The 26,673-nt window shown below is 40.4% G+C and overlaps 1 protein-coding gene across 2 annotated transcripts in view; it reads left to right on the top strand.

The window, feature by feature from the left end:
- Nucleotides 1-26,673, top strand: part of LOC137937655 (helicase SEN1) — a 47,878-nt gene that overhangs the window by 15,027 nt on the left and 6,178 nt on the right. Inside the window, exons 5-14 of one of the 2 annotated variants that reach the window (XM_068782767.1) lie at nucleotides 4,566-4,712; nucleotides 4,863-5,011; nucleotides 5,109-5,239; nucleotides 5,397-5,519; nucleotides 5,697-5,770; nucleotides 19,127-19,711; nucleotides 19,918-20,029; nucleotides 20,221-20,358; nucleotides 25,861-26,190; nucleotides 26,308-26,581. In XM_068782767.1, the coding sequence (XP_068638868.1) occupies nucleotides 4,566-4,712; nucleotides 4,863-5,011; nucleotides 5,109-5,239; nucleotides 5,397-5,519; nucleotides 5,697-5,770; nucleotides 19,127-19,711; nucleotides 19,918-20,029; nucleotides 20,221-20,358; nucleotides 25,861-26,190; nucleotides 26,308-26,581 (2,063 nt within the window). Of the gene's footprint in view, nucleotides 1-4,565; nucleotides 4,713-4,862; nucleotides 5,012-5,108; nucleotides 5,240-5,396; nucleotides 5,520-5,683; nucleotides 5,771-19,126; nucleotides 19,712-19,917; nucleotides 20,030-20,220; nucleotides 20,359-25,860; nucleotides 26,191-26,307; nucleotides 26,582-26,673 lie in introns of those variants that run through there. The other variant, XM_068782766.1, reaches the window with a different exon arrangement.

Below are 26,673 nucleotides of genomic sequence, written 5' to 3'. Positions count from 1 at the left end.
ACAACGGGGCGTCTCACTCTCCTCATGTCTTGTCTGGTGGGGCTTCCAAATTATTTGTTATCATTCATGCACTGTCCGGCCTCCGTTTGCTCCAAAATTGATGCCATCCGTCAACGATTTCTGTGGAGGGGTTGAGAAGATACCTTTAGATACCATTGGGTCAGTTGGAAGGATATTTGCATGCCCCATAATAGGGGAGGATTGGGCATCCAACCTACAAAAGAAATGAACAGAGCTCTTATGCTCAAATGGATTTGGAATTTCAGCAACAAGCACAACAATTTATGGAAGAATATGGTGAAATTCTACCTTCAGTTTTCAGGTGCATGGTGGAGAGAGGGTGGCGCTACTCGCCTTCTATCCCTGATATGGAAATCAGTTTTCAAGCTCCTTCCAGTATTCAGAGATGCTACCACATTTCACACGGGCACCGGAAAGACCCTTCTCTTCTAGTCGGATGAATGGTGTGGCCCCCGACCTCTCTCAGAGGACTTTCCGTGGCTGCATAGGGTGGCAAACAACCTCTCTTGCTCTGTGGCTGATTCATGGAGTGTTCACTCGTGGAGTCTTCAGTTTCGTCGGGGATTAATTGATGAGGAATCGTTGGCTTTTTGTTCTCTCCTTACTAAACTCAGCAATACTATTATCCGGAAGCACTCAGTTGATAAGATGATTTGGAAGCCCAGTAACAATGGCCGATTCACTGTCACTTCGACTTACTCTCATATCAGAAAGCAAGACTTTAGTTCTCATGAGCACAAGGCAAATCTGGCTTGGAAACTCTCAGTGCCAAGCAAAATCAAGTTCTTCGTCTGGTCAGCCATCAGGGATCAGATTCTTACTTCAGACAACCTTCACAGAAAAGGCTTCACTGCCCCCGATCTTTCTTGTCCCCTTTGCGGTGAGTGTGAAGAGATATTCGTGGCAAGTTTGGATGAAGATATTTCAAAAAATTGGGCTCCAATTGGGGCTACATCAAGACCTCTTTGGCACCTTTGAGATGGTTTGAGGGATTCTCCTTCCTCGGCTGGGCAAGTTAATTCTTTCAGTTTGTCTTGCGAATGTTCCATGGTGCATTTGGCTCGAGCGGAACAACTGAAGATTCAACTCCAAAGCTAGTACCCCAAACAACACGGCTTCTCATGCCGTCGGTCTCATCTCGAGCTGGCTTCATACAAAGAAGGATTTTGCCACTCTTTCAAGGGTTTCCCTTCGGGAAAATTGGAATTTGATCGCTCACATGTCTGGCACTATCAGAGCTCCTAGAATGGCTATCTGGGATCCTCCCCTTTGTGACTGCATAAAGCTGAATTTTGGTGGTAGTGCTATTGGATGTCCTGGTCCAGCAGGAGCAAGTGGTATATTCAGAGGTCACAATGGAGACCTCATTCTTTCTTATGCTGGTTCTGTGGGCATTGCCGATTCTAATACTGCTGAAGTTAATGCTTTACTGTTTGGCCTCCAAATCTTCAGAGATCGTCTCTATGGCAAGTTAATCATTGAACGCGACTCGAAGACGGTTATTAGTTGGTGTTCCAAAGACAACCTCCCCCCTTGGCACCATTGGCCCATCACTGATAATATTGTTGACATTGTATCTTCTTTGCATTGTAATTGGAATCTCATTCCTAGATCAACCAACTCTTTGGTTGATAAATTGGCTAAATTCAGAACTTCCTAGCAATCTCTCATTGTATGGGAAGGATTCCCTCCTTTGTAATTTGCTCTTTTGAGTTTTTGTCTTAATAAAAATCGGCATCATTTCACAAAAAATAAAAACAAAAACATGTGTTGGAATTCCAACTCATAGAAAATTGATCCAAGTTGCATGTAGGTAACCGAATTGCAAATCATTTTCATCAACACATCAATCTTGATGAAACACTAGCAGCAACCAATCTTGATTAAGCTTGCAATTTAGCTACAAGAAACATCACAAGAGATTAATCTTCACAACTTCTCATATGAAGATCATCTTGTCTTGATGTAAATCAGAAATCTAGACCTCAACTTACAGAAGGAGAATATGTAAATAATGACCAACATTGACTTATCTCTTCATGGCTGGAATCCTTCTTTCCTGAATAAATTCTTGGACAGATCTTCATAAATATTTGCTTGTATACTTCATCAAGGGGGATCCTAAACTCCTTGCTCTGATACGATGTAGAATTTAGGATCCCATGTAGAGGACATAGATCAACCAAGAAGAAGAAGAGGAAGGAGAAGAAAGGAAGAAAGGATCAACTACAAAAGGGTGAGAGCTTGAACTAGGAGGAAAGAGAGGTGCGCCACCCAAGGGAAGGAGGGAGGCTGGATGAATTTGGGAGAAAGGAGGATATAGCTTCAATGCTCTATCTCTTAGCCAATGCCTTTATTTATAGCTTTTACAATGCCTTTAGGGCTACAACTTTATAAAAGAAGTGACATAAAAAGGACAATTATTTACCCCTTCATGCCATCTTTATGAGAAACATCCTATATTACCCATATGCCATCACTTAGATGTGTGGGCTTCCTTGCCTTGGACTTGTGGGCTTGAACCCATCTTCTAACAAATCTCTTGTTGTTAGGAGTTAGCTCTTTTTTGTTCTCTTAATAAAATCACATTCATAAAAAAAAAAAATTCATCTCTTTATCAAAAAAAAAAAAAAAAAACCCGCAAAGAAAGTAGAAAAGGGCTGAAAGCCCAGAAAAAAAGAAACAAAAAGGAACAAAGACGTTCCTAATCAGGGGATGATGGGGCTTTTCATTTTTTTTTTTTGAAAAAGATGTATTAATAAAATGAGAGAAAATTACAAAATTTGGGGGAGCAAGTCCCTTACAACCAGTGATTGTAGGTTAGCTCCCTGCCTAGCAAGCACATTTGTTGTCGAATTAGTGGATCTTGTAATGTGAGTCCAAATACAAGAAACAATAGAGGTAAATTCTAAAAATTTTCGTCAGGTAAAAAAATAAAAATAAAAAAATGCCACCACGTGGTAGGGGAAGCACTCTCACACCATCTGATAACCACTTTTGACTCTCCTTCGATATGAAGAGGACCGCTGCAATTGTCTCTGAAGACGCGGAGACCGGAGAGGAGGCCATGTAGCTCTGCAGATGTAGAGTCGGATATGCCCAGAGGGCCAGGATAAGAGAAAAGCTGATTGCCAGCATGGTCTGAAATAACTCCTCCGAAACCCGAAATCACTGGATTACCAAGAGACGAGCCGTCAAAGTTTAACTTAAGGTAACCAGGTTCTGGAGGAGTCCATTCTTGCAAAACTGGGATTTTTGTCCCAGAATGTATCATAGCCAAATTTCTCCAGTTTTCACGGATAGGGGTGCCCAAAAAAGAAAAAAAGGCTTTCTTAGTCAGAAGCCAAGTAGATATATGACCCACCACTCGGTGCGCTACCCAATCTGCAGATTCACATTTTGCATCAAATCGTCTTCTATTGCGTTCATTCCAAAGCCCCCACGGGATGAAACTAACGCAAGCAGAGAGTATCATTTTACCAAGGCCAGGCAGAGGGGTACCAGTGAGCGACTTACTGAACTAGAGTAGATCAGCCGCTATGCAGAATTGTAACCCAAACTTACTAAGAATGAGGGTCCACACCTTCCAAGAGAATATGCATTTGAAGCAGGATGATGGGGCTTTTCATCATGATATTATAGTGGGTTTTCCTTCCACTTGTGGATTGAGGCATGGATCTTTCTTTTTAATATAACATTATTATTACTTATTAATGGAAATGATAATCTCATAAGTTGGAAAAAATGATTAGCCAATTCAAGGATCTATACATTAACCATATAAGTCATAAGCCTCCCAACTGTATCCTATATGGGACATCGCACACCGTCACACTGTCACAACTATTTTTTGGGGATATACCTAGTTATGTTGTTAGACCACCCTCTAATGAAGAGTCTTGGAGAAAGATCCAGGTGGTCTGGTGATATTTTTTTTTTTTTTTGAAATGATGTTGAATTTTATTAAGAGAGCTCAAACGAGTAGATTACAAGAGGAGAAGCCTTCCCAAACAATGAGAGATTGCTGGGAGGTTTTGAATTTTGCCAATTTATCAGCCAAAGAATTGGCTGATCTAGGAACGAGGTTCCAATTACAATGAATGGATGACACAATGTTAGCAATACAATCAGTGATTGGCCAGTGGCGCCAAGTGGTCTGGTGAGATTGAAACTGCCGTTGCTTTGTTAGAACAGTTTGTTGCATGTAGCTTCTTCTCATTCAAAGAATGTTGATGATGTCATTGTGTTTTGTCTTAGTATTACTTTTTTTTTGAAATGTTGATAATTTTATTTCAAAGAAAGAGAAGATACATCAAGGTAGACCTCCCCTAATAACAAGAGTTGTCTTAGTATTGCTGATTGGTATGCTTAGCTTATTTACTTTAAAATGTTCTACTGTGTGATCAGGTCTTTGTCGGTTTCTGGAAAGAATTTTCCTACAATTTATTAGCTTCAGAGATGGGTTCTGCCAAGTTGATCATTGGGCATTAATTTTGTTGTTTTACTAATGTTGGGTTTGTTTTGTTGTTTACATTTTGTTTTAGGAGTGCATCAGACTTGGAGCCCTTGCAGCCTCTGCTGAAAAGATTTATTAGTTTTCTTGAGACGGATCATCTACCATCAACTTTGGGAGCTAAGAGGCCACAGATGCAACTAGAACGGTTGACTGTATGGCTTGGAATCAAATCATTGTATGCAAACTCCTCTGAACTTTTAAATTATTTTTTCATCTTGAGTTTTAAAAATTTATTTATGTGTTAAATGTTGTGATCAAATGTTGAAATAATTGTTGCTTTGCATTCTTGTGCTGTATTACTTGGATATGGGTCTGAAATCTGAAGGCTTGGATTCCTTGAGCCAACTGCATTTGAAGAAGGAATATTGGAACGATACCCCACTTTTCTCACTATTGTTCTCAACCATGTCAGTGATGATACACCTGAATTTACTTATGCCATTAACTGTCTGAGGCTACTCTTCGAAATGCTAGGTGGGTCATATCAATGCTTAGTTTACATTTGAAGAAGTCATTTCGTGTCATTGTTCATTATAGAAATTAATTTTGGGAGTTCTGATATTTTTCATAGGGTGCAAACTTTGGTTAAGGACAACATTGTCACCAAGTGTCATGCGCAATACACTATTGGGTCAGTGTTTTCATACTAGAAACGAGAAAAGCCATAAAGAAATATTTGATATTTTCCAGCCATTTTTACAGGCATGCTCAACCAGTCTCTTACTTTTCTGATACACGAATTTAAAATATCATTGCATTTATTCGGTTTCTCTGTCGCTGCTCTTTGGATATTTCATGTGATATTCATTTTCAATGAAATATTCATGTGATATTGCTGATGCTTCTTTTAAATTTCTAGTCTCTCGAGGCTCTGCAAGATGGTGAACATGAAAAGCAGAGGAGACATCTTATCTATTTTCTCCTTCATCAAGTGACTCAGAGTAGTAATTTCAGTCTATTGATGAGGAAAAATGCTCGGAAGGTTAGCTCTGCTTTTACTAAATCCTCCAAACAATGCTATAAATAGTTGGTGAATGTACACTCGTCTAAATAGACTTATCTCTTTTCAGTAGCTCAAATTTATTTTACTTGCTATCCATTTGCTTTCTACTTCTGTGACTTAGCTTTGTTGCGTTTCATTGCAAGATTGTATTTTCAGATAGCTCTTTTAATCGTACTCCGTGGTTATACAATGAGCCCACCTTCACCACCTTATGAGTGTCCACATATGTGGTACGTTTACTTATCCTTTAACAGAAATAAGTATGTGGTTTTCAAATGTAAATGCATGATCCTCGTATTTGTATATGTTACATCTTTTCAACTTACAGATTGTCATTAATGTTCTTGATTCATTTTTTTTTTTTTTGCTATTCAAATGTCCATTTTGTTTAAATGCCCGTTGGCGCTAAGGTAGCAAGGATTATAGCTGTTAATCTCTTCTTGTAGGGGATACAATCCCGTTCAATTTGGGTTATTAGCTTTCCTTTAGATGGCTGGTTTAGTTTTTAGCCAAGGAGATGCACATTGAGCATCCATAAAAATTTGTTGCTTAGGGGGGGTGGGGGGTGGGAACAACTAATGTATCTATGCTACAAAGACTCGTTATGGTCTGAAATTGAGTTCTCATACCTGGTTTGATAAATTTAGTAAATATACGATTGAGCTTGGGTATAAAAGTGCTTTTTTTTTTTTTTTTTTTGAAAAACTGGTGTAAAAGAAATTCAATTGGTCATTTTGTGTTTGAGCTTCTCTTGGTTGTATACCTTAATGACATAAGCATTATTCACAGTAGTTTGAAATAAAGAGAGGAGGTGGCTTGATAGGAATATACCAACTAAGGATTTAAGGCCCTTGAGGTATTTGTTGGGTGTTGAGGTCGAAAGAAAGCAGAGTGCAGTGATTTTGCAAAGGAATTATATAGTGGGTTTATTGATAGAAAGAGGTATAGTAGATGAGATTCATGAGAATAGTCCCCTCGTACCAGACTGTAAACAATATATAAGTGTCAGTTGGAATAATTTCACAGGTTGATGTCAGGAAATTTTTTGTGGTTATTTGTTAAGAAAAGACTTCATAACTTGGGTTAATCATTGTGGGGTTGACCTGGTCTTAATTTTAATATGTTGTCAGAGCAAGCACGTCTGTTTCATTGATTATAAGTTGTACCCTGTTTATGTTGTCCATTTGTCAGGACCAATACTGTCTGTCTTTTAGGCCTGGATGTGAGTGTTGTGGAAGAATCCCACATGGGTTAATGTCGGAAAAAAATCATCTGATTATTAATGGAAGAGGCCTCTTAACTTCAGTTAGTCATTCTAGGACAAACGTAAAAGTAACTTTAACAATAAGGTTTCTTGGTAAGTTTATCTGTTTGATTAACCTAAGCCTGTATTGCTTTCTCAACTGTGGTGGTCAATCAACTTATGGACGGCCTGAGGCAAAATCATTTGGAATTGGTGTTTAGAGTTGCAAAATATTTGAAAAGGATCACCTGGTAAAGGACTGATTTGTAAACTTCATGGCCATTTAGAGATCTCCAGATTATATATATATATATATATATATATATATATTATTATTGGGACTGCAGTAGTTGGGCATAATTGATTCTAACTATGTAAGATCTTAAATGGATTAGGAGCTAGATGTCAGGTTTTTGTACATTTATGGATGGAAATCTGGTCAAATAGTTGTAGCCAAATGGATTGTGGTGAAGACTGAAGGGCGATGGCCCATGGTACAAATACTTATCTTTGAGCATTTTTGAGAAAGTGATGATTTTATTGCAAACTAAAGGAAAACAATGAATACATTAAGGGAGGCCACACCTTACAACAAGAGATTACCGCGAGGCTCTTAATTTCGCACAAGAATCTGCAACAAAATTTGCTGATCTGGGAATATGAGACCAAGTACATGAAATGGAGGATACAATGTCAGAAATATCCAAAAAAAAACATCCCAGTGATGCCACGGAGGGTTTGATGGGGAAGAGCACCAACCAATCACCACTATGGAGTCACATTCGATGATGAGGGGGCCAGTAAGTCGATTGCAGAAAATAAGTAGTTCATGAAGGAGGGCTGAAAGCTCAACAATAGTAGAATGAACAACGCCCAAGGGACCAGAATATGAGATGATGGGGTTGTCATTAACATCATGAAACACACCACCAAAGCCTACTATTCCAGGCTTGCTGATGACACTCCTATCAAAATTAAGCTTAAGTGTTCTACTCAGGGGAGTCTGCCAACTCACAACTGAGGGAGGCGTGGTAGGGTGGACATCTAAGCAACAACAAACTAGTTGGTGCGAAAAGGAACATTCTTCAGGCAATCAAATTCCTTCCTAGTGTGAAGGCAGGCAGATATGAGGCTAGTGTTATAGCAAATAACTTCATCAACAGTGCTGTACCAATGAATTTGCGATTGTTTCTTTATTTCCAAAGGCACCAGGGGATGTGAGCAAGGCAGGCCGAGAGGAGGAGTTTACCCAAGTTGAGGGTACGGATCTCAAAGGAGAAGCGACTCATCCCACCGAGGTCTTGGGGGAGACAGAATTGAATATCCAAACTGCCTAGGAAAGGGCTAGACTTGCCAAGCAAATGACCTGTGTAGGAGCAGGCGATTCACCTTTTTCTCTTCCACATTGCATTAGGGGCAAAGGGGGCAAGGGATAGTGTTGCCACGTCTTCGGAGATTATTTGTGGTGAGAATCTTGTTAAGGCAAACACTCCAAAGAAAAAAATTTACTTTGTAGGGAGTCGCAAGACACCAAACAACAACAACCATGTGATCAACAGGAGGCCAAGACCAGCCCTTGAAATGCTTATAGGCAGAAATAACAGTGAATCGGCCACTATCATTGGGGAGCCAAATCATTTTGTTTTTTACATGGGCTTGGACCTTGACAGAGTTAAGGCCATCCACTAGATTACAAGTAGTAATGGCTTCCTCATCAGTAAGTCCTCTCTGCAAATGAAGATTCCAAGAACGATTCCTCCAAGCCTTAGCAATAGTCAAATCCCGGCGAGTCGTGAACTGCATAAGGGACTGAAAAAAATTAATAGGAGGGCCATCCCCATTCCACCAATCAGTCCAAAAATTCAAAACGGATCAATTACCAACAAAGAAACAGATTGCTGAGTAGAAGACTAGAAAAAGATGAAAAATCGATCCCCAGATTGGAGATAGGTGGTGACGTCTGCCCTCAGTAATCCATCTTGCCCCAGTTTTTTGGAGTTTAGCAGTCACCATAGGCTTCCATATGGTCTCTGAAGTTGAGTTAAGTTTCCAAAATCATTTAAGCAAAAAAGCTTGCCCCATCTCTTTAGTGTGCCAGATTCCGAGTCCCCCAAGGTGCTTGGGCATGCATACATCTTTCCAACTCACTAGGTGATACTTGAACTCATTGCAAGCACCTTTCCATAAGAAGCACCGTTTGATCAAGTCAATGCGGCGACTAATAGTGGTTGGGCAAGGCATAAAGGAGAAGTAGTTTGGGATCCCGGCGATGCAAGAGTTAATTAGCATAAAGCACCTTGCTTTTGGAAGCAATCGGCCCTTCTAGGTGGAGAACGCCTCTCTAGGCGCTCAATAATAGGGCCCAAAGACCCATTTGTGGCCTACTATCCGTCAGGGGGAGCCCGAGATAAGTAGAGGGAAGGGTCGTGTCGGTACAACTGTGAGTATCAACCATGCTCTGAAGCAGATCGAGACTCACTTGAAATCCAAAAATAGTGGTTTTTCGCCAATTAATCTTCTACCTTGAGGTGAACTCAAAAAGGCTGAGGAGATTCTTAATCTTTATAACTTGGTCAAGAGTACCACCGAAGTAGGAGGGGGGGTTAGTCAACATTGAAGTTGAAGTTGAACTTAGACTTCAAATTCAAGGCAATGATTTGATTCAACTTCAACTCTTCCTTGGGTGTTTGTATACGAGTTCAAGTGCACTGGAAAACAGATTCCAATGTTAGTGCCCCAAAATGAAAAATATAATGTGAACAAGAGAATGAGTAACTTTTTATAATATACACAAATAGAACATATACCTAAATAGATAATTTACCAAAATAAACATGGTAACTACACTAATAAGTGATTTAATGTAGTATTAAAATATATTAATATACTAATTAATAAAATACTATATTATATTAATTAATGATTACAGTTTATTATAAATAATATAATAATTACATGGAAGTGTAATAAATTATAAAAATAAAAATAAAAAAGTAAAAAATAACAAAAGCGAATATAATAAATAAATAAATAAATTTATTAATAACATAAGATATATTTTAACATTAAAAATCATTAATTAATATAGCAATAAAAAATATATATATTATTTTATCAGTAACACAATACATATTTTTACGTATTATTAATTAATAATATATTGCCACAAAATTAATTATAACAATGGGATAATAAAACCAAAATAATTGATCAAATGTTTACTTTAACAATATTTTAATGACGACTATTAAATTGCTAATTTAATACAGTAATTAAAAATTGAATATACTGAATAAATAAAAACACTTATTTTATTAAGAACAGAAGATGGATTTTTTACGTACTATTAATTAATAATATATTTTAAAAAATTAAAAATGATTAGTTTAATTAATTATAGAAATGGGATAATTAAACCAAAATAATTGATCAAATGCTCTCTTTAACAATATTTTATTTACCATGATAGATTATAAATAACATATAATAAATAAATAAATAAATTATTTTATTAATAAACTTGGATAGATTATTAATAACATATATATATAATTAAAACTTAAAAAACATGCTTGAAAATGAACCGAGTTACTCATAATAGTCCACAATTTACAGCATAAAAGCAAACATTTAAACCCTAACCCTAAACCCTAATCCTAAAACCTGAAATTAATTCCTAAATCCCTTAAACCATAAAAATTATACTCTACACCCTAAATCCTCTAAACCCTAACCCTAAAACTCAAAATTATACCTAAATCCCCTAAACCATAACCCTAAATCCCGAAATTATACTGATATCGAACAATCAATACAAATAAACCTCACAGAAATTAAATAAAACAATATCAAATAGTAAATTAAATTAAAAAAAATAGGGTTAGGTTTTTTAAGTAAAATTTGGGGGAAATTGAAGCCAAATGGGGGAAATTGAGGAAAATCTAAGAAAAATGGGAGAAATCGAAGCCGAAAATGGGGGAAATAGGTAGAAGTTGTTGGCATGAGATCATAAGAACTTCTTCCAAATCCGTAAAAACAGAGGAAGAAGTCCTCCGTAACACAACTTAGAAGATCAGAGAGACCAAAAATAAAAAACTGTAATATTGGTATATAAAATTGATGTATTCTTATGAAATATTGGAAGAAGAAAGAAAAATTTTAACAAAAAATTTTACATGGTAACAGAGCGGGTCTGAACCAGAGATCGGATTTGGCGACGACGTAGGGAGAAAAATCCGACTATGGAGATTCCTGTGCCTGTTGCTTCTTCGACGCGAATAGATTGTTGAGAATGGAGGCTTAAGCTCGGAGTCGGAGACCTCTCTCAGTGCTGACGGCGCTCGCGGGGATGACCTGCGCAGCGAAAAATCTCTCGTCCCGCGCAGCTCAGAGGCAATGTCGTGGGGGTGATGAACCTTCAAAATTAAATCCCGTTTCCTCATTGCCGACGGCGCTTGCAGGAACGATGACCTGCGTAGTGAGAGATCTCTCATCCCGCGCGGCTCAGAGGCATCGTCGCGGGGACGATGAACCTTCACAATTAAACCCGTCCAAAATTAGGGAGTGGGATTTAATTTTGAAGCCCATCTACTCAGACTGGACCGTGTTCGGATTGACCAGACTCTGACCGGATCGGACTCAGGCCTGACTTAGACCTGACTCGAGTTGGACCAGACTCGGACCTATCCAGGTTGTCGAGATGTATATCTCAGGCAAAGACAAGCTGGGGCATTTGGAAGGCGATCTCCTTTGATCTCCTTTGCTTGTGGGCAAAGTGACCACGAGAATGACTGGAGTTTTGAGCAAAGCTTCTGTCGCGATCCAGACCACCGACATTACTACTACGTATGTTGATGGCATTGACACCTCCCAGGTGTATGATCTCCAGTGACATGTGACACCGGTGACTATTTTGAAATATTTTTGAATAATCTCGAGGGCCTTTGTCATGAAATAGACTTCCGCTGACCGAACCTGAAGAAGCGCTCAAGAATAGCGGATATATGACATATTTTGTCTCAAACCATGAGCAGTATGAGGTAAGAACTTCTACAACTCACTTGTCAAGTTGGGCATCAGATATTTATACACACCAATTTGAGGGGGACTGTTGGCGTGAGATCAAGAGGACTTCTTCCAATCCTCCGTAACACAACTTCGGAGATCAGAGAGACCAGAAATAAATAACTATAATCTTTGTATATAAATTTGATGTATTCTTATGAAATATTGGAAGAAGAAAGAAAGATTTTAAAAGAAAATTTTACAGAAGTTAGGGCAATCGAACCCTAAATGGGGAAATCAGAAGAAGTTTGAGACAAGAGAGGCGAGAGAGGCAGAAACAGAGGGCAAGAGGCGTCTTGGCGAGAGGTGAGAGAGAGGGTCGAGAGGCGAGGGGCATAGGGACATAAGAGAGGGCTGAGTGGGCTGAAAGAGCCGAGAGATTATTCCAAGACGCAGAGAGACCACTGGAGGCGAGAGGGAACCTCGAGACGCGGAGACGGGAAAGAGGACCGAGAGACATAGAGAGGAAGAGAGGGAAGAGATACGAAGACGACGAAGGGAGAAGAAGCCAAAGGGAGTGCGAAGACGAGAGGAAGAAGAGAGTGGGAGAAAAAAAAATCGAGAGAGGAAGGCTGAGAGGGAGAAGAGAGCACAAATGAGAAAAAAAAATTTGTCGGGGGAGGGAACTACTCGTCCCGAGCGACACTTCAAGTGGATGTGTTATGGTCTTGGGTTAAGTACCTATGCCTTCTGCTCCTAATTGGCCGGTCTTTTGGGTAGTATTGGCTAGGTGTTTAACATTTGGTATCAGAGTAGGCGCTATGTCACGAGTTCGAATCCCCGCGGCATGAGTCCTGAGCGGTGAGATCCTAAGCGGAGGGGGCGACCTAGCAGAAACTAGAGTGGGCGACCTAGCAGAAACTAGAGTGGGCCATCGCTAGAGTGTGGCCGCCGCTGGAGTGTCGCCGCCGTGGTCGTCGGCTCGTGAAGGTGGGTGTGATGTTATGGTCCTGGGTTAAGTACCTATGCCTTCCGCTCCTAACAGGTCGGTCTTTTGGGTAGTATTGGCTAGGTGCTTAACATGATGATTTGCAAAATTGGGCTGAATCACGATTCCACAATTACCTGCGTTTTTCAGATGATGCTGGCGCTCATTCGCCACTAATGGCCTAATCAAATGAACTACATAATGCACATGAACTCCATTTCAACTTCATTGTTGACTAACCCCCCCAGATAATGTCATCGACAAACTATAGCAAGGGGATGTCAAATTCCTCCGGATTGACAACCGCACTACGCTACCCCACTCTTTTGGCTGAATAGACCTTGGAAGATTAGTATTCAGCACTAAGATGGAAGAGGAGAAGGGAAAGGGGGTCCCTCTGCCTGCTGCCTTTGGAGCCCTTAAAATAACAACAAACAATGACATTGAGTAGGAGGGAATATGATACTGAAGAGATACAACTACAGATTTAAAATTTCCATCACTAACCAATCCCATATGCTCCATGATATCGTCAAGAAGAGATCAATTAATCCAATCAAAAGCCTTCTCAAGATCAAGTTTGAGGACGAACCGGGGAATACTAAATCTCTTGAAATAATCAAGGATTTCTTGGGTGGCCATAATTGAGTCCAAATTATCTCTCCCTTGAATAAATGCACTTTGCCTACAATAAGTGACCATAGGAAGGATAGTCTTGAGTATGTGAGCGAGGAGTCTAGCAATAATTTTGTATGAGCTTCACACGAGGCTGATCAGTCTGAAATCACCTGGAAGCTCCATGTTTACTTTTTTTTTTGGAATACGGCAATGAGAGAGAGCAAGTGTGTGTGAGAGAGAGAGAGAGGGAGGCCGAGAGGATGTTCGCAGCGAGAGGGAGGAGGCCTAGAAGGAGAAGAAAGTGCGAGAGGAAGAAGGAGACCGAGAGAGAAGAGAGCAAGAGAGAAAGGAAAAAAAATTCGTGAGAGTGACAACACAACCCGACGGTTCATCTGGATGAATTAAAAAAAATGATGGATTCCTGATTCAGGAAATTATACCTTGGGCGTCATCTTCGAATTCATCTGGTTCATCGACATGAATCGGGCGCTGGTGCACCACTAACGACTTCAGGAGATCAACTAAGTAATCATGATGAAGTTCATCTCCTGATTCATGCTGACTAACCCCCCCACTTGAAGGAGATGCTTTGGTCATATAAGTTGTGAACCATGGAAACAATGTCTTCCTTCAAAATTGGCCGACACCTATTGTAAAATTCACCATTATACCCATTAGGACTAGGAGCCCGATTGCTAGGAAGGCCAAAGACAACATCTTCGATCTCTCTATCGGAAAATGGAAGCTCCAGAAATGCAGCCATCATGGGAGAGATCAAAGAGAGTTATAGGTTGAGAAGCTTCGGTCTAGAGTGACATTCTTTTGTATAGAGATCTTCATAGAAGCTAATTAATTCATTAGTAACATAGGTCCTATCCCAGGTTACTTCACTGTTAATGAACAACGAAATAACTCAGTTAGTGCTCCTTGTCGAGGTGACTACATGGAATAATTTGGTATTGGCATCCCCTTCGACAAGCCAATTGTATCTAACTCATTGCTTCCATTGCACCCAATCCCCATAAATAAGAGATTGAAATTTATTTTGAAGGAAAATATGGCTAGAGAACTCAGTGGAAGTGTGACACCTTTGCTCTTCAAGAGAATTGAGGTGGGCAGTTTGAGAGAGGAGGAAAGCCTTCTCAACTTTGGTAGAGAGACGACAATTTGAGGATCAATACTTTAACTTGTTCTTTTAAAAGTTTCAGCTTACAAGGGAATTATCACCCATCATAATTTGTTCCAGTCAAATCGGAAGGGTGATGGCCCATTTACCAAATTTGGTATTAAGTTGGATGGGCTAGTGGTCAGAACCCTGATGGTTGATCACCATCCCAAATGCATCCTCATACAGCCTCAACTAAGCACCAGTAGCAAAGAAATGGTCTAACTTGGACAGTGTAAGCGGTTGTTGTCTATTTGACCAAGTAAAGGATTTATCGGAGAGATTGATTTTTTCAAGCTCACAACTCCCAATAAAATTAGCAAAGCTACGCATAGTGGAAGTGACTCGGTTGGCCTAGGGGGAGTTATCATTGCAAAAATGAATTGCTTTAAAGTCTCCTACAGTTAGCCAGGGAAGCTATCAATTCTGGATGAGGTCGTGTAACTCTTCCCAAAAAGATCTCCTCTCACGATAACGGGTGGGCCCATAGACACCAGCAAGACCCTAGGTGGATCCAGATGTAATGTTTCGAAGCTTGATCCCAATCGAGTGGGCACTAGTAATGTAGTCCAACACATCAATGACACTGGAATTCCATAGAAGCAAAAGCCCCCCTAAATGCCCAATGGCATGAATGGCCTTCCATTTGAGGCTGCCGCAGCTCCAAAAGTCATGAGCAATGGAATCCAACATGCATTGACATTTAGTCTCTTGGAGAATTACAACAGAAGGTTTACAATTAGAAAGATTGGGTGGCAGTAGATAATTTAGTAATGACCTGGTTGGTCAATAGTATGGAATCCAGATTTAGTGATCTAATTTTGAGTTGCAGTATTGTTTTTTTTTTTTTTTTTTTTTTTTAAATGATGATAATTTTATTTCAAAGAAAGGGAAGATACATCAAGGGAGACCTCCCCTAACAACAAGAGATTGAAGAGAGGAGGTGGGGGGGGGGGGGGGGGGTGTCTAATTTAGAACACAAATCATTTGTGAATTGGTTGATCTAAGTACATGAGACCAAGTAAAAGAAATGGTGGATACAATGTCCAAAATATCAAGAAAAATCTGCCAATGACGCCATGGGGGGAAGGATGAGGTGGAGCACCATCCAATGACGACCTTGGAGTCTACCTCTACGATAAGGGGACCATTGAAGCGGTCTTGAAAAATACTCAAGCTGTAAAGGAAACCAGAGAGCTCAGTTGTGGTCGAGTCAGAATTTCCGAGAGGGCCAAAGTAAGAGAGAATGATAGTGCCCCCCAGATAAAAAATCACCCCACCAAAACCAGCCAAACTAGGGTTCCCAAAGGCACTACCATAAAAGTTTAGCTTATAATATCTAGAGGGAGGAGGCTCCCAAACAACAACTCGGCAGGGGGCAGAGGAAACAAACATCTCAGCAATAATCCTCCAATCGGTGCGGATCGGGGCACAAGAGATGTAGGCAAACTCTTTCTGGCTGCGGATCCAGGTGGATATGAGTTTTGTGGCGGTGAATGAAACCTTACCAGTAGAGCGGAAGGCATAGTCAAACTGTTTGGAGTTCCTTTCCTTCTAGAGGCACCAAGGGATGAAAGCAATGCAGCCAGCCAGCAGAAGCTTGCCCAAGCTGGGAGACGGGTCCCTGAAGTGAAACGACACATGGTGCTCAAGTCAAATGGGATGTAGAAGCTGAGCCCCATGCTGTCAATCATGTAAGTCCAGACCTTCCAGGCGAAGCCTCAGTGGAGGAGGAGGTGACTCACAGTTTCAGCTGCTTTCCTGCAGAAGGGGCAAAGAGGATCGGGAGTGGTGTTGCCATGCCTAATAAAGTTGTTTGCAGTGAGAATCTTGATGTGGCAAGCACTCCAAAGAAAAAAATTCACCTTGGGTGGGGCCGAGAGGTGCCAAGAAAAAACAGTTGGATGTGGGGCAGGTGGCAGCGTCCATCCCACAAGATGACGGTAGGCCGAGGGGACCGAGAATCGCCCGCTATCATTAGGGAGCCAAATCATCCGGTCAACTGCCTGAGGTGAACCATAACACTACTGAGATTATTAATGAAGCCACAAAAAGAAACGACTTCCTCATTAGTAAGGCCGCGTTGAAGGCAGAGATTCCATGAGCCGTTCTGCCAAGCGTTAGAGATAGATAAGTCGCGGCTGGGGAGGCTTTGTGGACTACCTTGGCTTCCATTTTAACTCAAAAAGTAATTTTTCAAGGATCTATGAGTTATATGTGAAGTTCTTTAATATGAAGTGTGGAGGTATATCAGTGACAAATTATTTTACTGAGATGAGTGGAGTAGTATAGGAGATTAGATTATTTGATCTTTATATCAGGCCAACAAGTCCAAGTATAGTTAATTTCCTGCACAAAAGAATATTTTGATTATTTGTCTTTAGTTTGTCTTTATTTCTGTTTTTAAGTTCTCAGCTGATAGGTGCATTAGTTATTAAGTTAAAAAGTGCATCTTTGTAATTTTAGGGGGGATACTTAAAGTAAAACACAAAATTTACATTCTGGAAGGGATAGGAGATTGTTGGGTTTAATACCCGATTGTAGCTCATTTTTGGCGCATCCAATTCTACAGACATTCCAGGATGTCATCATGTCTGACGGGTTTCGGTGACTTCTGAACTGTTCTAACTGTTCTTATACCTCAGCAGGTATCCTTGATATACCATTCCCATTTTCTTGGTTAACTCCATCATTTGGCTCTAGGTGTCCTCATCATATTTGCTTTGCTCAGATTGCAAAGCTTTAATTAATTCATGAGCTCTGTTGTCTGGTGGTGGAAAGGAGAGCCTGCCAGTTTCTGGGTCAACAAGAAAATCGACCGGAGTGCTGGCTTCCCCATGCAAGGATTTCTGATTTGACTATGTCTACGCCTCTGGTATGTTGCCAACATTGGTGGTGAGGAGAGATCAGGGTGTTCAAGCTAGGCCTCAGCTGCTGGAGATCAATTGGGTCAGCTGGGGACAAAAGATGAGGATTTGTTGTCCGAATGGTGTTCAACTGTGGAGGCTGGGCAAGGGATGAGGGGAGGAAATCTATTTCTGGTGGGGGTTTGGTGGGATTAGTGATGGGAGCAGCTGCTTCGATTATGTAGGGGGAGGACTGTCCGGGTGGGTCGGGGCTAATTCAGGTCCAGTATGGAGCAGAGGCTGCGGGTGCCAGGTGTTGAACGAGAATTCCTCGGCATCCAGGTGCAGGTTAGGGGAGATCATGGTGGGATTATATGTCAATGGTATGCTGGTGGAGTCGGCAGGAGGCAGTTGGGAGGCATTATGAAAGGTATTAAGAAGAGTAAATGAAGAGTAACTGCTGGTCAATGGATAGGGGAAATTGAAAGATGAGGTGGTGAGGCTTACTGCTGAGAGGAGTTTCACTTGTGGGAGGCAAAGATGTGGTGCTGGGAAGAATTGTGTATTGGGACCATTTCTGGGCAGGCCTGTTACTGTGCCTGAAAAGAGGCGGAGGCACTGGGCTGGCAGGTGGGGGCAGAGGTGCTTTTCAGAGGGGGAGTGTTTCAGTTTGAATTTGAAATAATGGTAGGGTGTTATAGAAATGTGAAAAGAGATAGGGAGTTGTTAGAGTCGCCTGCAGTAGCATTAAAGAGTGGGTTGATGTGTGAGTTGGGTGTGTATCGGACCTGGTTGAGTGAGTCACCCATGGGGGAGTGAGTTGAATGGAGTCTTCCACAGGATGGAGAACAACAACTTCATCATTTATGGGTTCAAGTAGACAGGTACAGAAATAACTTAACCCACCCTAGGTACACTCAACGGAGAAAGAGGAGGACAATAGAGCCTTGTAGTCATTTTAGCCCCTCAGTACGGATCAGATTTGGTCTGAATTGACCATCCAACCCCAAAGAAAATTTTAGAAAAAAAGATTAGAGGAAATTGTGAGGTCTGTACAGGATCAAATATGTCTTCCATGCTTAGATGCCTCCAGAGCGTTCAGGAAAAGAAAGACAGAAAATTGATTGAGTTTGCAGTAAAAAGAAAATGAACAGGAAAATACAGAGAGAAGAATACGTTTGCAGAAACTGTTGGAGATTGTTCCAACGGCTTAAATTCAACCCTCTTCAATTATCCTTATTCTTTAACCATAAAACAGTTCAAGTTTTTAAAAAGACTCTCCATCATGTAACTAAAGTTAATACCTATAAGTTAACTGACTAAAATACCTCTTCTGACACAAGCTAATATTTCTCCGTAGCTTCTCTGTGCCTAATAACTTCAATGTGCTCTGATCCTATATCATGAGATACTTCTTTTAATAAGGATGTCTGGATTTTGAAACCCCAGTATTGTGCCTTGTGATGTGGTTTATGATGTTGCTGTCTTCCATATGAGTCCTATACTGTAATCTTTTTGAGATTCCTATTAGTGTAATCTTTTGACATGATCTTCTGGATTTCTGCTCCATATCTGAATGTCATGGGCAACAATGCATATCCCATCAGGCCCAGATGTCTTTGAGCTCCAATTAGCAGTACCTGTAAACAAAGCTTGCATATTAATGACCTCTATACAGTTAAGATATCCGATTTTTTATTTTCTGTGCTTTGTTTTGAGCAGGGGCCCATCTTTGGTGTCTTCTTTGAAAGATTCATCTCTTCATGTTTCTCTTCGCCAGCCTGCATTTGATCTTATTCAGTCCATCATAGTCTCTGATGCTGCTGCATTGGTGTTCTTTATGTTGAAGCACCATGCTCCTCCCAATGCTGGCTTATTTTTTTTCTCCGATTTTAGTGAAGAGGATGATGAACTTTCTTTCTCCCATGATGCTGAAGAGGAGGATAGCAGTTGTTGGAATGCATTCAGTGTTCAGAGCAAACTTACCTCTCGAGAATGTAAAGGGTGGATGTGTATACCTATGCTATGGTTTGATGCTTTAACTGAATTGGATCCATCAGCCCTGCCAATTTCATTTTCTAAGGCGACTTTTTGGGCTCTCTCTCGCTTTTCTGTTGTGGAGCCGGTAATTTGTAATGATATGAAGCTTCCTGTGAAAGATTGGATTTCATCCTATTGTCCAGAAGTCTTATCATCTCTTGGCTGGCAAGTGGCTGCTGGTTCTGATGATGGTGGGGAGGGGAAACCATGCAAGAACTCTGTAGATCCTTCTGCAATGTGTGTCCCGTTGATAAGGATGCTCAAAAGGTTTGGGAGGTTCTCTTATGGCATATTACCCAATGACTGGACTTAGCTTTTTATGCATGAATTTGTTGTTGTGTTTCTTGCTTTGTTTAAATAACCACGTATCATTCATTTTTTCTGTGTTTGTTCTGTTTGTATGGAACCAAGGTTTCAATCTGCCATTTTTAACCTTTTAAGTATAGATTTGAATACCATCTTGATTCTTTTAGGTGTGCTGCACATTTTGTTACACAAATGGAGCCATTTGAACTTTGGAAACAATGGACTTGGGAACCAAGGCTTGCAGAAAGCTTGATTCTTTTGCTTTTGGATCCTAATGATGTATGTGGTATTTATGATTTTTGTGGTTGTATTTTTCTTGCGCCCTTCAGCTTTTATTGCTATCTTAGGTTTTCTTGTAGTTTTCTTTGATTTTTTAGTCAATTCATATTTTAAAAAAGGAAAGTGTTTGAATTTGATTGTCTGAAGTCTTTTTTTTATGATTTTAAAGCATAGATCTCTGTTTGTTGCAGAAAGCAAGGGCTGTTACTAGGCTTATCCTGCAACATGTTTCAAAGGGGAAGCTTTTGGTTGCTGGACTGCAGTTCCTTTGTTCTAGTGCCTCCTCAATATCTGCAATTTATTTGGGTTTGAGATATGCTTCAAAGTTGGTTAGTGATTCTCCATTGAAATTTATAGTGTAGAAACAGTTCCTATTTCACTTTATGTGCTGTAGACTATATAGATCAAGTTCACTGTCCATTTTTTTTGTTTTTACTTTTTATCGTTTCTCCACTGTAACCAACGCACTCCCCTTGCCCAATGAGCCATGAAACCAAGACCTCATTTAAAACCCTCCTCATATGTCTATGCAGCCAAAGTTCAATCCTCAAAAAGAAAGTTTGTCCTCTCTTTGACGGGTTTATAAGTTTCAAGGGAATAGAATAGAGCCCCTTAATTGCAGAAGGATACTGTTGGAGTAATTGCTATTTGGTGCAAAGATTCCATGGATCCTCAGAATTGCATCACCTGCGGAAGTTGCAGATCTTTGTTGCTGTCGAGGAGAGTGAGGGAGGGGGGGGGGGGGGGGGGGGGAGTTTTCCTCCCCCTGGATCGCCGTCAGAGGTGGGGATCCTGATTGGAAGGAGTTTCCGATTGGGAACGACGAATATCTTTCAACATCATTCTCCCTGAAAAATCTCAACCAGATCTGGTTTGACAAGCAGCTGGACTGCTTGTCGATTTGTTGCGAGGACTCGTCGGCCGTCGTCGTGACGGTTTGTCGGCACGTCGGGCTGCTGGTCCTCTTCTTCCATTCGAATCTCCCTCCGATCTGGTCTCTCCCTTCTCTGTCGCTTCTCTCTTCTCTCTCGTCGCGACATTCATAGGCGCACGTTAGTGCCTTTGAGCTCTCGGCACACGATATGACGCCTTCGAGTTCACGTTAAATTTTACCTTTAGAACTTAGACACTCTAAAATCTCTCCACCGAGTTTCCATTAACTAGACTATTTCTATTTTCCAGCTAGTGATTCTCAAATCTGAATGGTTTTCATCCCCATGTGCTTGATTTGGTATTGAGAAGAATAGGCCAGTGGTCAGAGACCACCTTCCCAAGGACTAGACCCAAAGCCTCACTGTAAATTTGCGGCCATCTATTAGTTGCCAAGAAACGTCTAAACTGGATAGGATGGGTTTACACTTTTTTTTTTTTTGACATACATATGATGGATTTACATTGACAACTGCTCCAAGTGAAAGGATTTCCTAGAAGTTGAGAATCTCTTCAAGTTCACATGCGTCTATAAAGTCATGAAACCCCCTAATAGTGGAAGAGATGCTTGCAGTCGAGAGGGAATTTTTCTTGAAGAAACGTATGGCATTGAAGACCCCAGCTAACAACCATGGGTAATTCCAATCAGTTAAAACTTGAGTGAGTTCTTCCCAGAAATCATCTTGAAGCTTGTATTTATTAGGTCCATAGACCAGTTTAAAAAAAAAAAAAAACTAGGTCCATAAATCCCTCCTAGACAACAAATTTCCCTTGCCTCTCTATCCTTAAACTTGAGACTGAGTAAGATGATTCCAAGGTGACTATCCTGGAGGCAAAATGCCGCTTTATCCCACATGACGAGGATACCTCCAATAGCACCACAAGCCTCTGAGACCAGCCACTCCTTTGTCTCAACCAATGATCTAATTGCAGCTTGTTTTCTAGAGCTGCCAACTTGTTGAACATTCCATGAGATAAGTATTGTTTCTTACCTCATTTCTTTTGAGCTACCTTTTTTTTTTTTTTGGCTGCTTGGTTCGTCTTGACTTGAATTTTTTTGGCGAAGTCCATTTTTTCACATGTATCATTATCAATCTTATCTTTTGACTCAGGATTTATTCTGGCAACTATCATGTCTGAGATCTATTACCTTGACATTTTGCTTAGAGAAGCATCCAGACAAAATCCCTGTCCCCTTAGATTGCCTAGTAGCATTCTCTGGTTGTTGAGCAGCAATGTTATTTGCTTCAATTTCTCCCATGGCCTCATTGAAGATGCTTATGGAGGAAAGCTCTCTAAAATGGGTTGTCTGTTGTCTTCATCCCGAGGGGAAGAGGAATTCTGGGTGGATGAGCTATCACTATGAGGAGAATTGAGGTGTAGTGAAGGGTGAGGTTTCCGTGCTTGGTAAGAGTGGTGCTAAGGATGATGTAAGTTTCTTCTTAGCATAAGTGTGTGAAAAGTTTGAAGGTGGGGTAGTGGTTGCATTCGGGTGAGAAGGTGAAATGATTGGAGTGGCTTTAGAGGGTTTGATTTTCTCAAATTTTAATGTTGAGGTGGTTAGTGGTCGACTGCCTTGTCTAAAGGTGGTGGGCCCTTGGTTGGGGTGTTCTCTAAGTAGTTAGGTAATTATGGTTCATGGGTAGCTGATGTGACCATGATATTGGAAGCTAAGTGGTTTGATGAGGGGTTAATATGGTTAAATGTGGAGTTATTGTGGTTGGAAGGTGGGGAGAAAGTAGGGGAAAGTTCTGGGAGTCAAGGAGGCCAGGCTGTCATTGACCTGCCAAAATGTCATCATCTTCTGGATGCAATGAATTCTTGCCAGGTGACAACTGGGGTCTGGAGAGCATTTGAAATTTGTAATTTTGTTTTGGTCTTGTTCATTTTGACCTACCACGTGAGCCAAGGATGGGTGAGCGGTATTGTCACCCACCAAGGTGAGTTGGGTGACTTCGCTCTGAGTTGCAGTTGAGTTGACTTGTTGCCTACTTCGTTTCAGTTTTTCCCTAGTGTCTGCTGAGCCACTCTCAGACTGAAAACAAATTGCAAAGGTTTCTAAACAAAGAGATAGGTTTATGCAGGTTTCTGACGATAGGTTGAAAACAACCTATAACAAGCGCAGTCCATCCTCTTGTGAGTGTTGCCGTCAAGTCTTTCAAATTTGCCAAACTTCTCAGACAAGGCTATGAAAACAGAGTTAGACCAAAACTCAATAGGACGTAACAATATTCATCCAACGTCCAAATGGGCCACTTGGATTTGAATTTTTCCACTTAGTGATAGAGCTACAAAGAATTGGAGATTCTGTTTTACAAGGTGAAAGGAGACAATAGGCTTCTGATGATTTCAGACAGGTCAACCATTTGTTCTCACCTAGGAAAGAAATTTCTGGCATGTATTGCAACATCTAGAAGGAGGATATTTAATATCTACGCTCTGGAATCTTGTTCAGTTCCAACTTACAGTTGCAATGATGCTATTTGATTGCAGATTTCGGCCATTTGTCAGAATCTTGGGGAATGAATGGATGGTTGAATCAAAAGGGTCAAATAAGGGATGGCTACAGGTTGGGTCGGGGTTGGATTTCCCTTGCAACTCCGTCCCGTGAAAAACCTGTGACAAGGTTGAATATTCAACCCCATTCCCACTTTTCGAATGAATCTTACTACCCTGTCCCAAACAAAACCCCACCCTACTCTGCTCTAAATGTTAAATTTTTTATAATACCATATGATATAAGGGTATTTTATACATTTATCAAATAGACACATGTATACCAGGTTGGGTCACGTGTTTGCTGTTAACCCTGTCTTCTAACCGACTTGTGATAGTTTTTTCACAACAAAACCCATCCCTGCACCGTGGAACGGGTTTGGAACCCCTCTGCCTCAAGCAGGGCAGGTCGGGGCGCATTCCCTATTAAATCTTCTCCATTGTCATCCCTAGGTCAAAACCATGCAGAGGAGACCAAGAGATCTTCCAAACTTCATGAACCACACCCATTGGTTACTGGCATATGATGTGTTGGAGTTTCCACAGAATCATCTCTAGGAATAGAAGCTCCACCACTGTTTGCTGCTGGTCAAAAGGATTTTAATGCTTCAAGAAACTGTAACCACCCAAAGCCATCAACGGTCTGCTTGGGAAGGTATAACTGCGATAGGACTTTGCTGTCCCTCATGTCAACAATTTTGCACTCTATTCTTTTGTATTGAAATGCCATATCGTAAACTGTGAATTTTCTTTCCAAAATTCCTTATGAACCTTTGCTCCTGACATTGGAGGACAACTTTGCAACTGGGCCAAGAAAGCACTTCCAATCTTTGTCGGCACTCTAAGAAATGATCGCTTTCCCCCCTCCAAGATCATGATTTTGATGTACCTTCCAACTGTATCATCAACCTCATCAATCTTTAGGATTAATTCTTCGAAGTGACAAAATTTTGACCCCTTGATGCTGATGTACTTCCCTATCACCTTCTTCGAGCCACCACTGTCCATTCCTTCTCTGTATTTCATTCCACAACCAAATAAAACCTCCCACTGTCCATCCCTTCTCCCTCACCTCACCTGTCATCACTCCTTTCTTTAAACCTAGTTGTATTGTTTCTCTCAATGTCTTTTTTCATCTGATTTTCTATTTGCTTGATGCATCTTTTCACTATTCACAAGAAATAGGTGGACTATGGTTTAGGACTTCCTCTTGCATACATCCTTGTGCCTTGCTTGGTAATATAAATTTATTTGTATTTTACTCTCAGTTAATCACATATCTTTTAAGGATATGCATATGACCAACACCCTCACCATTAATTTGCTCCACATCCTGACATCAGCAAACATGGCTCCTGATAATTTTGCTAAAGATGGAGTTGCTCTCACGGATTTAATTGTATTTGAGCACTAACTGTTGTAACCCAATTTTTGGGATAATTGGTTTTATGTATTTTTTTCTCTTTTTTCTCTTGAGTTGTGATCACATGCCGGTGTATCACTCTGTTTTGGTGCGTCGCATGCTTCTCCCTTCTTCCTAATAAAATTCTCACTTGCATTTCTGAAAATAATTGCGTACCCTTCCCATCATTTCTTATTAAAGAAAGAAAGACAAATACCTCCATACCTAGGAAACTGAGACACGTTGGAGGTTTTAAGTGTTGGTCTTCAGTTCAAGTCACACCAGGGGGAAAGGGGGTGGGTGTATGGGTAATCAGCATTCAAAAAAGAAAAGAAAAAGAGAGACATCTCTAACTAGGAAAGTGAGATCCATCCTAAACTAGGAAAGTGCTTGGCACCGCTTCTCACATTCCCCTTGTTTTTTAATGGCAAATCTACACCTCCTTATCCTAATTTCATTAAAAGTCATATACCCTAATTTCATTAAAAGACATATACCCTAATTAAATTAAAAGACCTAAATGCCTTACAGGACATCTGCTCCTGTGATTAATGTGGGATTGTGTGGAACTCTGTATTACTAGTATAAGACAATGAGCTCCACCAATGTGCGCTTCCACTTTTTTAGGTCAACCCATAGATAAGATGAAAGACCACTTAGCATACCCCCACAAAAGGAGCTTCTACAAAAAGTGGTCTCATGTTACAAAAAATGGCTTATTATTTCAATAGTAGATTGTTACATAGGTCTTTCATAGGATGTGATCCAACATAAAGCTAATCGGCCATTGGTCACATATCATACAATCAATATAATGCTTTTCAATTTGAATATTTTTATGTGGAAAAGTTTGGCAAGATTTGAGTTTAATGAAGAACTGGAATAAATGGGGTTTAGCGGGGTGTGGTGGTTATATTTATTAGCTTTCTTATCTGACCTTTGTCTTAAAAATATGATTTTTTAATCTTTATTTTTTACTGTTGTTTGACTTCTTTTTCTTTAGGTCTTTCTGGAATCTTTTCAATTAAACTTCCGCAATTTGGAGCATTGGTTCTTTATTTTGTACAAACTATTTGAGGAAGTAGTTGTATATCCAAAGGAGTTCAGTGCTTCAACAGGTGAACCAACTCCTACAAAGTTTCAATTGGAAGGGGGTTTTTTGCGGCAACCTGCCTTTGGCCAGTCATCTGTCTCACATCCTGGGTGTTCACTTGATATGGTGGACACAAAATCTTGGAATAGATTATGTTGTATGTTATCAGGTATTGTGTGGCCCTCGGCTTTAAAATGCTTGGTAGAAGGCAAGGCATTCCTAGACAAACCAAACTTCCAGGTATGGCTTGTGTCTTCCTACTGGAAGTACTTCCTGCATTTATAGTCAAATCTTATGGTTATAGCCTATAGCTGAAACTCTTAGTTCTCATATGATCAGTCTTTCTTTATTCTTCAGATGGCTTGTGTTCGACTGCTGGAAGTGCTTCCTGCTGTATGTAAAAGGCTTATTGCATCTGCATCTGAACTGTCTGGGGACTCTGAAATATCTGAGGCCCATTTTTCCAACTTCAAATGGCTTCATGATTTATTTGAGTGGGGAAAATCATTGGATAAGACCATAAGCAAGCGTTGGAGGCAGTGTATAATTTTTTTGTTAAAGTTATTTGATAATTTATGCAATGTTGATTCAAAATCCACAATATTGGCCATACAAAAAATTATTTCAAGCGGTGAGATTTCCATTTCATATACTTTTGACATTGTATTTTACTTTTTTCTTTAGTTTCAGTTTCAGTTGTTCCAGAAGTTGTTTTATTTGGAT

Source organism: Aristolochia californica, unplaced genomic scaffold (assembly GCF_029961685.1).
Source record: "Aristolochia californica isolate CCGP_79_NKW_82.1479 unplaced genomic scaffold, dmAriCali1.0.hap1 SCAF_7, whole genome shotgun sequence".
Taxonomy (NCBI): domain Eukaryota; kingdom Viridiplantae; phylum Streptophyta; class Magnoliopsida; order Piperales; family Aristolochiaceae; genus Aristolochia; species Aristolochia californica.
This window is presented reverse-complemented; position numbering and strand designations above follow the sequence as displayed.